The sequence below is a fragment of the Oryzias latipes genome, chromosome 10 (assembly GCF_002234675.1).
Source record: "Oryzias latipes chromosome 10, ASM223467v1".
Classification (NCBI taxonomy): domain Eukaryota; kingdom Metazoa; phylum Chordata; class Actinopteri; order Beloniformes; family Adrianichthyidae; genus Oryzias; species Oryzias latipes.
Genome location: NC_019868.2, coordinates 12,128,760 through 12,142,463, shown reverse-complemented (window position 1 = coordinate 12,142,463; position 13,704 = coordinate 12,128,760). Strand labels below are relative to the sequence as shown.

The 13,704-nt window shown below is 37.5% G+C and overlaps 1 protein-coding gene across 2 annotated transcripts in view; it reads right to left on the bottom strand.

The window, feature by feature from the left end:
- The window catches only part of macrod1 (MACRO domain containing 1), a 156,341-nt gene that overhangs the window by 63,446 nt on the left and 79,191 nt on the right, over nucleotides 1-13,704 (bottom strand). The window contains exon 4 of one of the 2 annotated variants that reach the window (XM_004073156.4): nucleotides 7,520-7,549. The exons of the other annotated variant lie outside the window; for it this stretch is intronic. Within the exon in view, the coding sequence (XP_004073204.1) occupies nucleotides 7,520-7,549 (30 nt within the window). The remainder of the gene's footprint in view (nucleotides 1-7,519; nucleotides 7,550-13,704) is intronic. 2 annotated transcript variants of the gene reach the window in all.

Genomic DNA, 13,704 nt, shown 5'->3' with positions numbered 1-13,704 from the left:
TCATACTATCTTAGGAGCAAAAGTTAGACCATTTATCTGAGAAAAGCCTTTGTTTTGGCTAAAATAGAGTTGTACACCAAAGCAGGGATTCCAAGCACACCTCTTATTCTACATTAAACTACATGAAAAACTTTCAGAGCACAACTTTTAAGGAAACGAGCACAAATGAACAAGTGTTCATTTCTATGAACTGAGGCAACACTGAAATGTGGGACAACAGTTTGGGAAAGTCAGACAGAAAGAGATTATGAGATAAACTGGTGGTTTGTCTTTTGTTGATACATTGTAGATATGGTCCAGGACCTCACACATTTTCATTCATCTGAGTCTATATAGACATAAAGAGTTTAAAAAGGGCTGCAGGAGTTCATCTTGATCCAAAAAACATTGCAGTTCAAAGACTCTTTTTGATTTAAATTTCTTCTTACAGAAACTTTACTGCAAACTGTTAAACAACAAAAAAGCCTATTTGATGCATTTTTACCAACAGCAGTGAAACTAATCTAAAAAGGCCACATCAGCACAGACATGCACAAAGTTTACAAATATCTTGGTGCCGCATCTCATCTCCACGGCCCAGAAACCAATCTTCCGCTCTCTACCCTCATCCACAATGCAGCCCCTATTGTTCATTTGTTCATAAAAGTGTGTAGACGCGCCTTTTGTCCGCCTGCGTTTTTACCCCCCTCAATAAGCCGAGAAGAAAGCAGCGAGAGCTCCGCAGACACACGGGGACCAAGCCAAGAGACTTCCAAGCATTTCAGAAACCATCTCTGCTCTTGAGGATTGATTACAAACGTAGCTCCAACAAACTCAGTCTGGATTTCTCGTCTTTGAGAGAGATCCAGGGAGACAAGGATTTTTTTTATTCCCACCAACTAATTATAAAATCCAAGAAGATGAAATTTTAATCAGAAATATGCTTTATCTGTTGAGCACTAGGTCTGGAAGTCCAAAAGCACATGAGTCAATCTTTTGCATGTGCAACTGACTTTACAAGCAGAGCTGATAATGTTAGCTCCCTATGTCTATCTCCAACTGTTCCCAAACATACATGTAAATACAAATGCTGGTTAGGAACGAATGCCTTTTTATTCTTTTGGAATTAGTCATGCTATTTGTTTTATTGCAGATTTCTCTGTACAGCTTTTACTAGAGGATACAGTTGCCTCAAATACTGCTTTTTACATGTTGTAGTTTTACATATTCATAAATTGCCTCGACAACTCTGATTAGGGAAATGGCAGACGTGACCTGGGTTAATGGGGGTCGTGTTCTTGGCCATGAGACAATTCCTGCACTGAGGAAAAGAGGACACAAAATCTACAGTTGCTGTATAAAAGAAACCCTGTCAGAGACGGTTAAACTCCTTTAGTTCCTTTGTTTTTCTTTAACCAGTAATTCCATTTAATCACAGAGAGCCACCGGCTCAGTATTTTAGGGGCAAAGCAATTTTTCTGCAATGCACAATCTAAAAATCCACCTGTTCAAGCAGATAAACGGAGCTGTGGTATGATATGATATTCAGGAAAAAAGTAAAATGGTGAAGAAAGGACTGAACTCAAACTCATGAAGCCCTGAGTAAGAGGACACTACATTTGAACAGCACAAAGACAGATTTTCTGTCCTGTATGGACAAACCACAACACAATGTTTTTTTTTTGTTTATACTAGTGATGGGCAACTTGTAGAATTTTTAAATTTCAATAAACCAAATTATTTTCTGCTAGACAATTAATTAATTGGATTCTGTAAATAATTAATTAACTAAGAATACTCATTTTAAAGTACTGTAACATTTTTATAAACTTGATTTTTTTATACTTTTCTTAAGTAAAAAACAGGAACAGCCTACCTCTTCAAAATTCTGGATGTTGAAATAAAAAAAATGGTTAACTCTACAAATTAATTTAAAATACTTTGTAAAAAATTTAAGTAGAATAAAAAAATGCAATTATGTTTCTAAAACAAACAAAAGAAATGGATCTCAGAATGGCTTTCCAGCAAAAATGTCTGCAAAGCAATGGCAAAAGTTCATCATCAAAGTGAAGTCAAACTGATTCAGAGGTAGTGACTAAAGGATTATTAGATTAAACTGAAAGATAAAAAACAAGCAAACACAAAAGTACCGTAAAATACTTAATACTGTTATTAGGATAAAGCCATGTTTATTGCTTATTAGAAATTGTTACGCAGCTGTCAGGCCAGGATAGTCTTAGCGACTTTCTTTGAAAATGTACGATAAAATAGGACAACCCTTTCTTTGTCCTGCAATAGGGAAATTTCAATGATGCAGCACACATGGAGATAATATAACAGTTTTAATGTGTCCAGTTAAATTAAAAAAAGAGAGAAAAAAAACTATCGCATATTTACAAAATCTTACAGAGAGAATTGCAACAGGGGTCGATAATGTAGAGTAGTTTAAGTGACTAGAGCATAGATTGAAGTGACTAAAACCACCAAAAAAAATTCATTATAATTTAGTTGTATGGTTCATCCAGTGGTATTGAAGCCTCTCATCTTATCTCTAGACCAAACCCCAGCAAGTCCTTGTTTTGGGGGCCGTATAGACAGATGATATATACCCCCAAACATGCCTTGGCATGCTAATCCTCTGACTATTGTGTATTAATGAACTTCTGCTTATAAGCTCTAAACCATATCTATGCACAGCACACCTTCCAACCTTTGCTTGCATTGTAATTTTACACACTTGCGTTGTGGGTGTTTTTGTTGTTTTCTTATTCTCAGTCTTGGTATGAATCCCTTAGTAGATCAGATTAATTCCTAAACAGAAGTTGAGGTCTAATGTGGGCTGGTTTTAGATGTAGGATTGCATTTCCCCTCTATAACAGATCACCCATCATCCCAAACATCCCATAAAATGATGGTGGCTAGCTTAAATCAGTTTTCTCAGTGATTACAGAACCACCATGACTATAGCGGCCATGCTTTAATCATTCTTCTGTAATGACAAGTTTTAAGACTTTTTGACTAAAAAGTAAAGAAATGCAATTAAAGGCAATAAAACTTCTGAGAATGTTGATTTCAAATGTCTTAATCCAACATCGAGAAACACATGGGCTGTTTTCTTCTAAATATAAGCTGGATCTCAAACTGGCATTATCCTAATGAGCTGTGCACACAGCATTCAGCTTTAAATTAATGCAGAAAAGTTGTTTGCAAACAGTTGCACACTTGAATTACAATTAGGAACCTATATGGCCTGGAGGAAGACGCTCAGACATCAAGTTTTGGCTACTTAGTGGAAGATGTTAAATACACTGTTCATTATAGCAGTTTGCGTGCAATCCTACATGTACAAATACATATCTCATTTTTACAATAGGGGCCAACAAAATAGTTTTGAATCCACCTGCTACAAGAGTCACCGGCTGTCTGCTGTTGGGCTTTGAGCTGCACGTGCAGAAAATCGTTGAGATGCTAAAAAAAATCCTTCCTGCTAAGGTTTGAAAAACAAAGGTATGTTGAATATTTAGGTGATAATTAACTGTAGCTTTACTGCTACATAAATTATCCTTTCACACGTTTTTTTATACAGACAGTTGACACTTTGTTGGTGTGAAACATCAGTAGCCACCTTTTAAAAGCAGTAAATTGTCATAAATGGTTGTTTAGTGTACCGCAGTAAGTTCACAAACTGCAGTCGACCGTGTTAAACCGCACTGACACTTTCCATAGCTCTATTTTATATTAAGGAGACTTCAGGGTTCAACCTTGAAGATTATTTAACGTGTCTTGAAAAGTGGTAAATGTGTTCGGTTTCTCATCATTATAGATGTGGAAGTTAAACATTTCTGACATTCGTGGAGGCCACCAACCTGTGAAAAAATACTTCTGAGCCACAGCATCCCAGAGGTACAACACTGACATATGGTGGCCTAGAAGACAAAATCTGTGACAGGTTTCTACTCTGTTTAAAAAAAAAAAAGTCAAATTTATGTACAGCATCATTTCAGAAAAGTCTAGTATGTGGCAAATCTGAATGAAAATATACTGGTTTACGGCTTCAATTAGGAACTGATGATGACCCAAAAGCTCTATTTCCTGTTTACCCCAGAGGATTTCTAAAAAAAAATACATGTTTCTATTTGCTTTGTTCAGCCATAGGAGAGTTTTTCATTTCACCTCAGCTCCTCTTTAATGAGTTTGTGCTCAGAAAAGGCTGCTTTGTTTCTGGTTCTTGTTAATTTTCTTTTTCAAGGGAGACTTTTCTTTTTATTCTTATTTATGGCCGCAGAAATAAAATCATTTTCAAAACATACCCACAAAAAGACATCTGCAGTTAATATTCACAAAATGATTATGTTACTAAAACTTTGATATCTGCAGACCTTTATGAATGTTTAACTTATTTTATTTCTACTCTGTATGGACATTTATTTGTATTTCCTAAGGCTTGTGACGACAGTGCTTATGCTTAACAATCTTTTTACCTCCAAAGCAGGATAGCTATCAAGGACAGAATGATTATTTGGTCAAAGTTACAAATCTTTTTTGTAATTGTTTGAAGCTCTTTTGTTGTTTTGAGAAATGCATTTGTCCTTGCTGGAATAATCATTTTTCTTTTCTCATTTGGTTTTCATTTTTCTTTCTTTATGTCAATTTGTACCATTTTTGTGCAAATGTTATACTTGTAATAATTAAAATGGTTATACATTTTCACTCAATATATATCTAAAACATATGATGGATTGGTAACTATCCAGGGCGAACCCTGCCTTTGCCTAATAGTGGCTGGGATAGGCTCCAGCAACCCCATGACCCTGAAAGAGAATCATTGGATTGAAGAATGGATAAAAAGAAAAATGAATGTTCAAAACATGAAATAAACACTCAATGCTTTTTTTTACTTGATGTAAAGGATAACTGTCCTCTCTGTCCTTAAAAACCATTACTGACATATGCTTTTTAAACTTTTATAGATTAAAAATTAGAAATAGTATTTTATGATGTTGACACCTTCAATTATTTTTTTAGACATTCGTGTTATTATTTTTTTATTTATTTTTTGCTTTGTCTTGGGCTATGCTGCATGTAAATGTGACAAAGCCTAATTTCCTGCCCTTGAGTTTGCTGTTGATATGCAGCCTTAGCTGGATTCTCCTTCAGATTGAAGTGAGAAAATAATGTCGGCAGGTGTGCGTTTGATCTAACTGAATGACATTTACCCAGGTACCCTTGAGACTGAATGAGCACTGTGAAGACCTTTTGTTGCCTCACCTCGCATGGAAATAAGACAACTATCTAAAGCTGAATAAATAAACGCTTGGTTCCTCATCAGAGAGTGTGATGCTGGCAAATGGAGATGGATACCAAATGATTTTTATGTCTTTTTTTTTTTTTTTTTTTGTTCTATTACACTCAACCCTCACATCTGTCTGTCCCCAATGACTGCCTGATAAACACTATTGGACCAGAACTGCTTTTGTCGTTCTGGACTTTTCGCTCTAAACAGCCTTTCCCTCCCACTCTTGGTGTTTGTTTCATTCTTCACCTTGTCTCTACCCTTACCTCACTCTAATTAACACCTTCTGCAGGCTCGATCAGCCTTGGTAAACCCCCAAGGAAAGAGCTGGAAAAGAAGGTGGTGAGAAAGAGACAAATACAATAAGACATCAGAGAAATCAAGTGAATAAGTGAGAAACTGTTGTGTAGTGGCACAAAAACAGATAAAGGAAGCAGGTTTGGACGCTTGCTGTGGTACGTGCAGCCTCCTGATGACAGAGTATAGAGGCTTTCAAAACGAAAACAGGTGCGGTGGTTAGAAAATATGAACTAACCCAGAGAGAACAACACAAACAGGCTTTACATAGACCATAATGAACACAGTGCGACGCATCCGCACAATCAACAGCTGTCTAAAAACCATCTGTCTCGTAAATCCATCAGAGGCCCCGGGACAACATCAAACAAGGCTGAAGCTCTCGAGGTGCCGCTCCGCATGTGTTTATGTGCGCGTGCATGTGAAGTGACAGGATGAGAGCATGCAGCCCATTTTTTATGTCTTGCATCTCAGCTGGTGTTTACCAGCCAGGGTGGAGCTTTAATGTGGAGACACTGACTTCGGCAGATCATTTCAGGCGAGCAAATGCACTGTTATAAACCCACAAATGAATGCACACGCATGCAAAGATCCGCACATGCTGGAGTGCCACTCAATAATTCACCGCAGAGAAGACGGCATCAGATAAAATGAACACTCACGCACAAACACAGGGTTAAAAAATGGCCGTGTAAGCAAGTTAGTCTGAAAGGTGAGAGCTGCTTGAGCAAATGAAGACAAAGAAAACAAACACAGCCAAATGAAGTCTTTGACAAAATTTGCAAGCCACACACACACACACACACAGGTTCAGCAAAGGGTGAGTGTTTTAATGAATATGGCTGCTGCATTAGTACTACAGATTTATTACAAATATCGATTAACCACGGGCGTGTAAACGCCACATGCATAAAGCAAAGCACTGAGTCAACAAAACACTGAAAAATGACTTAATATCCACAGCACTGCACAACAGTGAATTATGAACTGTTGACTTTACACCTGCACGGACAAATACAAAGAACAGGGAAAAACAGACGTACAATAAGAGCATTATGCAAAAACATTAAGCACCTGCCACAACAACAAGCAACCACTCACTTAGCACAAGGACAAATGTAGGCAGACGTAAAGAACATAAACACAGCCGAGCACAGCCTGTCAGATGAATTGAAGGGAAGTGTAGAGGGGTCGGTGTTGTGGAAAACTGATCGTAAAGACTGAATCCAGAGCAGGTCAAACATTCAAAAACCTGCTTGTACGTGATCTCAAGTGAAAAGCATAGTCAAAAAGCAAAAACCCAAACGAGACTTTCCTCTTTACAGCTTTTCATCCCCATTCACTTCACTGATCAAACACATTCTGGACTCTTTTTTTTCTTGGCAATCCTTCTTCTCCCCTAAAAAATATCGCTCTGTATGGTTTTGGCAGCATCATCTTAGTTTTACAGAAAAACAGTTATTGTCTGGTAAATTACTGCAACACAAGTCAAAGTGGCAGAATATGTCTCTTCTAAAGTTAAGTGACAGATGGGACAGTGATAGATGTGAAATATAAAAACGAGTAGCCATACAACTGTTTTTTTGTTTAAATATCTAAAAAAGTGCAACTATCCCTGTATAACAGGAATTGGAACAGACATTCAGTCTGAGGGGCCCATACAGTGGTGTGAGGCTGTAGATTGCATGGGGGCTTTTAACGGGCATCTCTAAACAAGAGGTCTCAGGATCCAAAATGCCAAAGAACCGCAGTGAAGCTCTAGACTTTTGCCTTGAAAATGACTTGTAAAATAGTTTTGGTTTAAAAAATAAAGTTTATGTTAGCAAATACATTTTTGTTCACAACATGCCTTTAATGTTTTTTTTTGTTGTTTTTTCTTAATCTTATCCCAATCTAGCACATATCTTCAAGCGCACCTTACAGCTAAAACCTGGACTGATTGGTACTCACCTCCACCTCCTCCAAGAAGAGTCTTGTTTGCTGAAATAGAGAAAAAAGACACAAAACATTTAACAATTTAAAGAGCTTAACAATTTCAACCAAAACAGATATGAAATAAGATGACATAGAAATTAAGGAAAAAAAATTCTATCTATTTTCTTAACCAGTTGATTCCCTGTCAGGGTCACGGGGCTGCTAGAGCCAATCCGGCTACTGCTGGGTGAAGGTGGGGTACACCCTTTACAGCTTTCCAGCCTGTTGCAGGGCCACACAATCAATCGCACACCCATACACACTTACAGTTACACCAAGGGGCAAAAGAGTCACCAATTAACCTATGATGCATGTCTTTGACTGTCGGAGGAAGTTGTAGTGCCAGAAAGAAAAAGAAAAAACTGGTGCACGTACAAAGGAGAACATGCAAACTCCACACAGAAAGATCCCAGCCGGGATTTGAACCATGGCCTTCCCACTGTGAAGTGAGAGGACTAACCACTGTTCCACCCACAAAGACTTCAAAGTGCTTGAAAATTTGGACATTTGATTTCTTACAATGAGATCAATATTAACACCCACAACAGCCATGCTAAATTACACAGATCCAAAGTTTGGGAACTTTCTGCAACTTGACTGAAAAGCAGCATTCAAAAGAAACAGAGAATAACTAACAACCTCACATGCATTGATCAGTTTTAATATAGAGCTTTCTCTCCCAACTGATCCTCAAATTGGGCCATATTTCTGGCAGATGTACCTTAAATTTACACACAAAAAAGTTGCAACTACGTGTTACCAAATTTTTCAAAATACTTGGTCAAAAATAGAATAATCTGATTTTCAACTTTATTTTGTTTATCTGTTTAAAAAATAAAACAATAAGAACCAAAAATTATAACCACATCTGCTAATCCCTATTTTACCTCCAAAAATCTTCTTAAACGACAAATTTAAATTTATTGATAAAATCAATTTCTCGCTCAGCCACACGTATCACCCTTACATAACATCTGAACACCCCGTGCATGCAGCATTTGCGTGCGTTCAATAAGGAGCCAGTACATGCACCTTACTAACAACTAGAGTGTGGAGTATGAGCATCAAATGACAGCCTCATCTGTACGTCATAAGTGTAAATCGTAAGTGTAACTTACATTATCCTCACAAGCACTTCACAATAGATTTACTATACACGCACAACAATTTGAACTTCCATTTTCATGGTGTTCCTTAAGGTGAAAGCATCAAGGGAACAGCAAGATCACCTTCACTCCCCTTTAGATGCAGTCGCACCTCTCTACGACCCTCCATGGGCCTGGACAACCCAAACACCTGCAGAACCCCCCGATGGTTGCATGTGACAAAGGCTTTAGAAAACATACTCAAAAAAACACAATACCTGATTTTTTCCTGTACGTATTTGCTAAACTGTTAAAATGCATTCTTTAGTCATCTTGTACCAGGACCCGCCAACAAATCTTGTAATGATTTTGTCAACCAGTGAATATAATTGACTATATTGCCATTAATTTAGCTAAATTAACAGGTTATCAGTCAATTTGCTACCAGAAACGTACCGTGAAACACAAGGCTGCAGTAGAAGAAACAAGAACAAATCAGAATGAGGGGTGAATGAAAGTCAAAGCACAACAGAAAAACAAAATACGGTGTTTCCTATACAAACGGAAAATTATACATTTATATTTAAACCATGGCTGCTTATTGTGTAGAACATAATTATCTGCTTTTCTTAAAAAAGTCACTGCACAAGCTTTAAAGCCTTAACTTCTGGGACGGTGATGAGCTTGGCTGCTTTGAACACATGCAATGCCCAAGTGTTTTCTCACCTGCTTATCTAAGAATATATGAAGTCAGCAGCGCTAACTTTAGGATATCCACAGCTCCCCCAGGAAACTCAGACATTTCCAGAACGTCAGGCACATAATTTTTTTCCCCAAGTATTTTGCTTTTCTTTATTGCATGGGAGTTTTAGCTCTGTGATTAGAGATGAGCTAATAGTCACAGAATCACCCCAACGAGCTGACAACACAAAGAAAATCCTTTCATGTTTTTCAGGTAATGTTTGTAAGAAGGCAGTGTGTCCAAGCAGACGTTTTGAAGGAATATGCTGTCAGAGATTAAGAAAATGAGTAACTAATCCCTTAGATTAGCTGGCAACACAACATCAACTCATTAACAGTAAATGCTTTCAAATTTTAGCTTATAAACAATCAGCGCTCCTCTGTGGACATGAAACATTGTCTCATGTTTAGCTTTAGACAGCATTCTCAATAAATGGCTGCACAGGTTGTATAGTTTATTGTCGAACTGGAATTAAGCTTTGGAGGGAAATTGTAGCGATTTTGCTGATGAGCTGCAGGCTGAACAGAGCGGTTCAATATCAAACACTGGGTTTTGTTAATAGATGTCAGACTTGTGCCTAAGGCTATGTATGGTCCAAACCCTCAAGAGGTGAGAAACAAATGTGCCTGAAGGAGGAGCAGCAGACTGACACCACAGCTGTCACAGCGGTACAGGCATGGGTGTGAAATGGGGAGCTCACCTGAGAGAATATGATTGGCTCGCCTCCTCTTTTATTCCCTCTCAATCATTACAATGTAAAAAATTTTGTCCACAATATTAGGAAACATTCCTTTTCAGCCTATGTTAAAAACTCTTTTAAAAGCTATTTGTTGCTAAAGCAAAGGGACAATATTCAAACCGGGTCACTTATTGAGTCTTTTATGGAGGTTTTTTTGACCGGAAAGGGAAATGTCCGTGTCTTTAGCACAAAGGTGTTTAGACACGCTGAAAGATACATACAGAGACGTTGGCTATTGCTCTAAAAAACAGATTTTGTAAGAATGGTAACACCTGTCATCATTTTAAGTTTTAGGACAAAGAAGTACTGTACACAAAAAGCAAAACTTAACAAAAACCAAACAAAACACTACAGCTACCCTTAGTCGGGTTTAAAGTCATGTTTAAAGTTCAGTTTCTGATAAAGGTAGACAAGCCCCTAAACATAAGCATACTTAATAAAACTACTTCCTGTTTACATCAAACACCCTAGGGTCAAAGTATAATGTGCTTCCTTTCAAAGAAGACAGGGAAAGTCAAAGAACAAAGAAGAAACGGATGTGCACAATCACGCTGCTGATGTGGGAAGGGGATGCTGCATGACAAACTGAAACTATTTTTGTTAGAAGGACTTTGTGGCAAGCAAAGGGAAAAAGAATCACCTAAAATCGGTCATTGTCCTTTTAAAAGCTCTTACCTTTTACTTCCTTGTTGAGGCTCATTTTAAAACTGAAGGAAGAAAGATCAGTTCAACTGGTAGCCACTGAGAGTATTTTTATACCAGTAGGTCAGTCCTCCATCCCTTAAATGTAAAAACTTCACAACAGGAACACTGTGACCCCAACACTTTTTAACAATCGAAATGGTGAAATTCTCCTTTAAGACATTTACTTGTTCTTTAATGATGAGGTCATCAGATTGCCCTACTGGACTGCAACCTATTGAGGTTTTTGTTTTTTTCCACTTTGGATTGTATTTATGTATATTAACACAGCAACTGGGCTTTTTAAGGTTGATGAATGTTTGCTTAATAAAACAACAAACACTTTGGGAGCCAAAGCATCAGTAAGTTTGTGACCGTTTGACCAACATCATCCTTTACTTTACTAGGCCCGATTTATACTTCATAGTGGTTTGTAATTGCTTGAGTCGCATTAGTCGTAAGGCCGTCTGAAGGGAATCGCCCCAGTTTCTGCAAAATGTGGTAGAGTCTAATGAAATCATCCACGATTGAAATTTTACACCCATAGTACAATCATATGCATATTGAATCATTTAACCTATAGTCATTTTGAGCGATTAGAAGACACAATGGCGGAGCAAACTTGATCCAGAAAATTACTGTTCCAGGATTTCGATGAAAAGAACACTATTACAGCATTCTGAGTACAATATGGGGTAGACATTATAATTTCAGTTCCACAAAGTAAAGGAACACAACATTTTCACTACATATTTACTTTCAAATGCAACTACAACTTCAGGTGTGTGTCATGGAGCAGGTGGCAAATCATTTTAAATGTAACTGTTAGGAATAATTAGAAACAGAATCATTTCAAATGTAACTTCTAATTTTTAAAGTATAGGTATGTTTTGAGACTTTTAAGATACAATTAAAATCTGACGAACCACCTACCTTGTCATTACTGCACCAAAAATTACCCACAAACTTATTCTTATAGAATTAAGCATTATCTGAAAAATTTTGCACATGAAAAAGAAACTTTATTATATTCAGTATCTCAAAGATTCCTATATATCCCTTTAAATGAAATACTAAACCACTGAAACCCTGGAGACAATCTTGTAAAGTAAGATGTAAAGTAAGGTAAAGCAAAAACACCACTCAGAAGTTTGTTGTAGTCATCGCGGACGGTCACAAGCGAAACCATCCAGACTTGGTATGAACCAGACCACACGATTGCAGAAGGGAGGCAATATGATTGATGCAATGGCCAATAGTTATGAAATATAAACCAGGCATTACACAACTCCTGAGACGGTAAATTAGATTTACCATCTCAGGAGTTTATAAAGGAGGTACTGTACATTTTTTAAAGTTTATTCATTCAAATACAGAATTATAATTGAGAATAGATACCTTTTGAAAGCTTCAAAAGATCTTATTGAGCATGCTTCAACCAATTATAGCTTTCTTTGTCACTCCTACTTCTAATTTTCAGCTAAGTTTAATCCAACCAAGATTTCTTCAACTGCAGAGCTGAAAAAATGGTTTCAAATTAGTCTAACAAGCACATGTCATATGACCACACGGTTTGTCCATCTCTTCCATGTCTGTTGTATTTTCATGGCTTTATTCAAAATTTAAAATTCTACATCAACAATTTCTATCAGCTTTTTCAAAGAAACTTCCCAAAAACAAGTTTAGCAGTTAGTAATCTTCTCACAAAGGTAAAGTTAGACCCAACAGATCGAGTAAACCTCAATTGCCCACATGAGGTGGGTGTTATTTTTCAGGTAGGCAGGTAACTGCTCGATTCAACATTTCTTTTTGCTGCGTTCGTCCACAGTTTGATTCAGAGCAGGTTAAATACAGCTTTGTGGAGCTGCCTGCTAGAACTGAACACAATGCCACAACGGATGTGTGGGTGAATAAAAAAAAATGGAAAAGAAAGAAGTGTTGCGGGGCAACCCATATGCTGAGTGGTCTAGGGCTGATACCCCTCTGGATGAAAATGCTCTCAGTAGCAGAGTTTCTCTTTCACACCTGGCCAGCTGGGTCTTTGGTGCATGCTATTTCCTCAGTGCCTATCATTTCCCTGCTATCTAACCCACTTTTCCTGTCCACCTGTAATACAACATTTCTATAAAAACAAGACAAAAGCAAAGACAGAAATAAAACTCTCCCAGTAAAGAGCAAAAACTTCAAAAGTGCCTATTTGCAATTGTTATCACCATTTGTTTTTCAAGGCTGCCATCAGTCTGTAAGACCCTCCTTTAGAGGGTCGAGGAACAGAGAATTTATTCTTTTTTCATGTCTTTTCTCTGCTGCCAGTTGTTGCTGGGGGAAACGCAGCTTCAAAAGGTGACGTGTTAGAGTTAAGAAACAAGTCTTACGTCACCCAACCGCCTCAATGAGGCGAAGGAAAAGCGTCTGAAAATGTGGGTTTGATTCAACAAACAAATCATGTCAAGGTGACCTAAAACCAATCTACACTTTAAAAACAAATAAAAGTCGTTTCTGAGAAGATGGAAGTGTGAATAGAACTGTCGTGTTGGATCCTCCGCACACATGATCAACATTTAGGTGTTCCGATGAATGAGGAAGAACCAAGGACATAGAAGAATAAAGAATTCTGGGATAGACATTAGGGAGGCAGTCTGATGCCCAAAGGAGGCTGTGACTAGAAAGACACTGTTGACTTAAGACACAGCTGGAAAAAACTGACCTACTTTGAAGCAACATCAAACTTTGAGGGATTTTATCTACCTTTTGTTGTTTGGTCCATAAATAGTAAACATTTTGATAAATTCTGATTTTTTTTTTAAGGTGAAAATGAGAAACATCTGGCCATATTAAGTGCTACACAACAGCCTGATAAAAATCTAAAACGAAATACAAAATTATTTTGTTAAAGAATAAATCTCTTTGACTG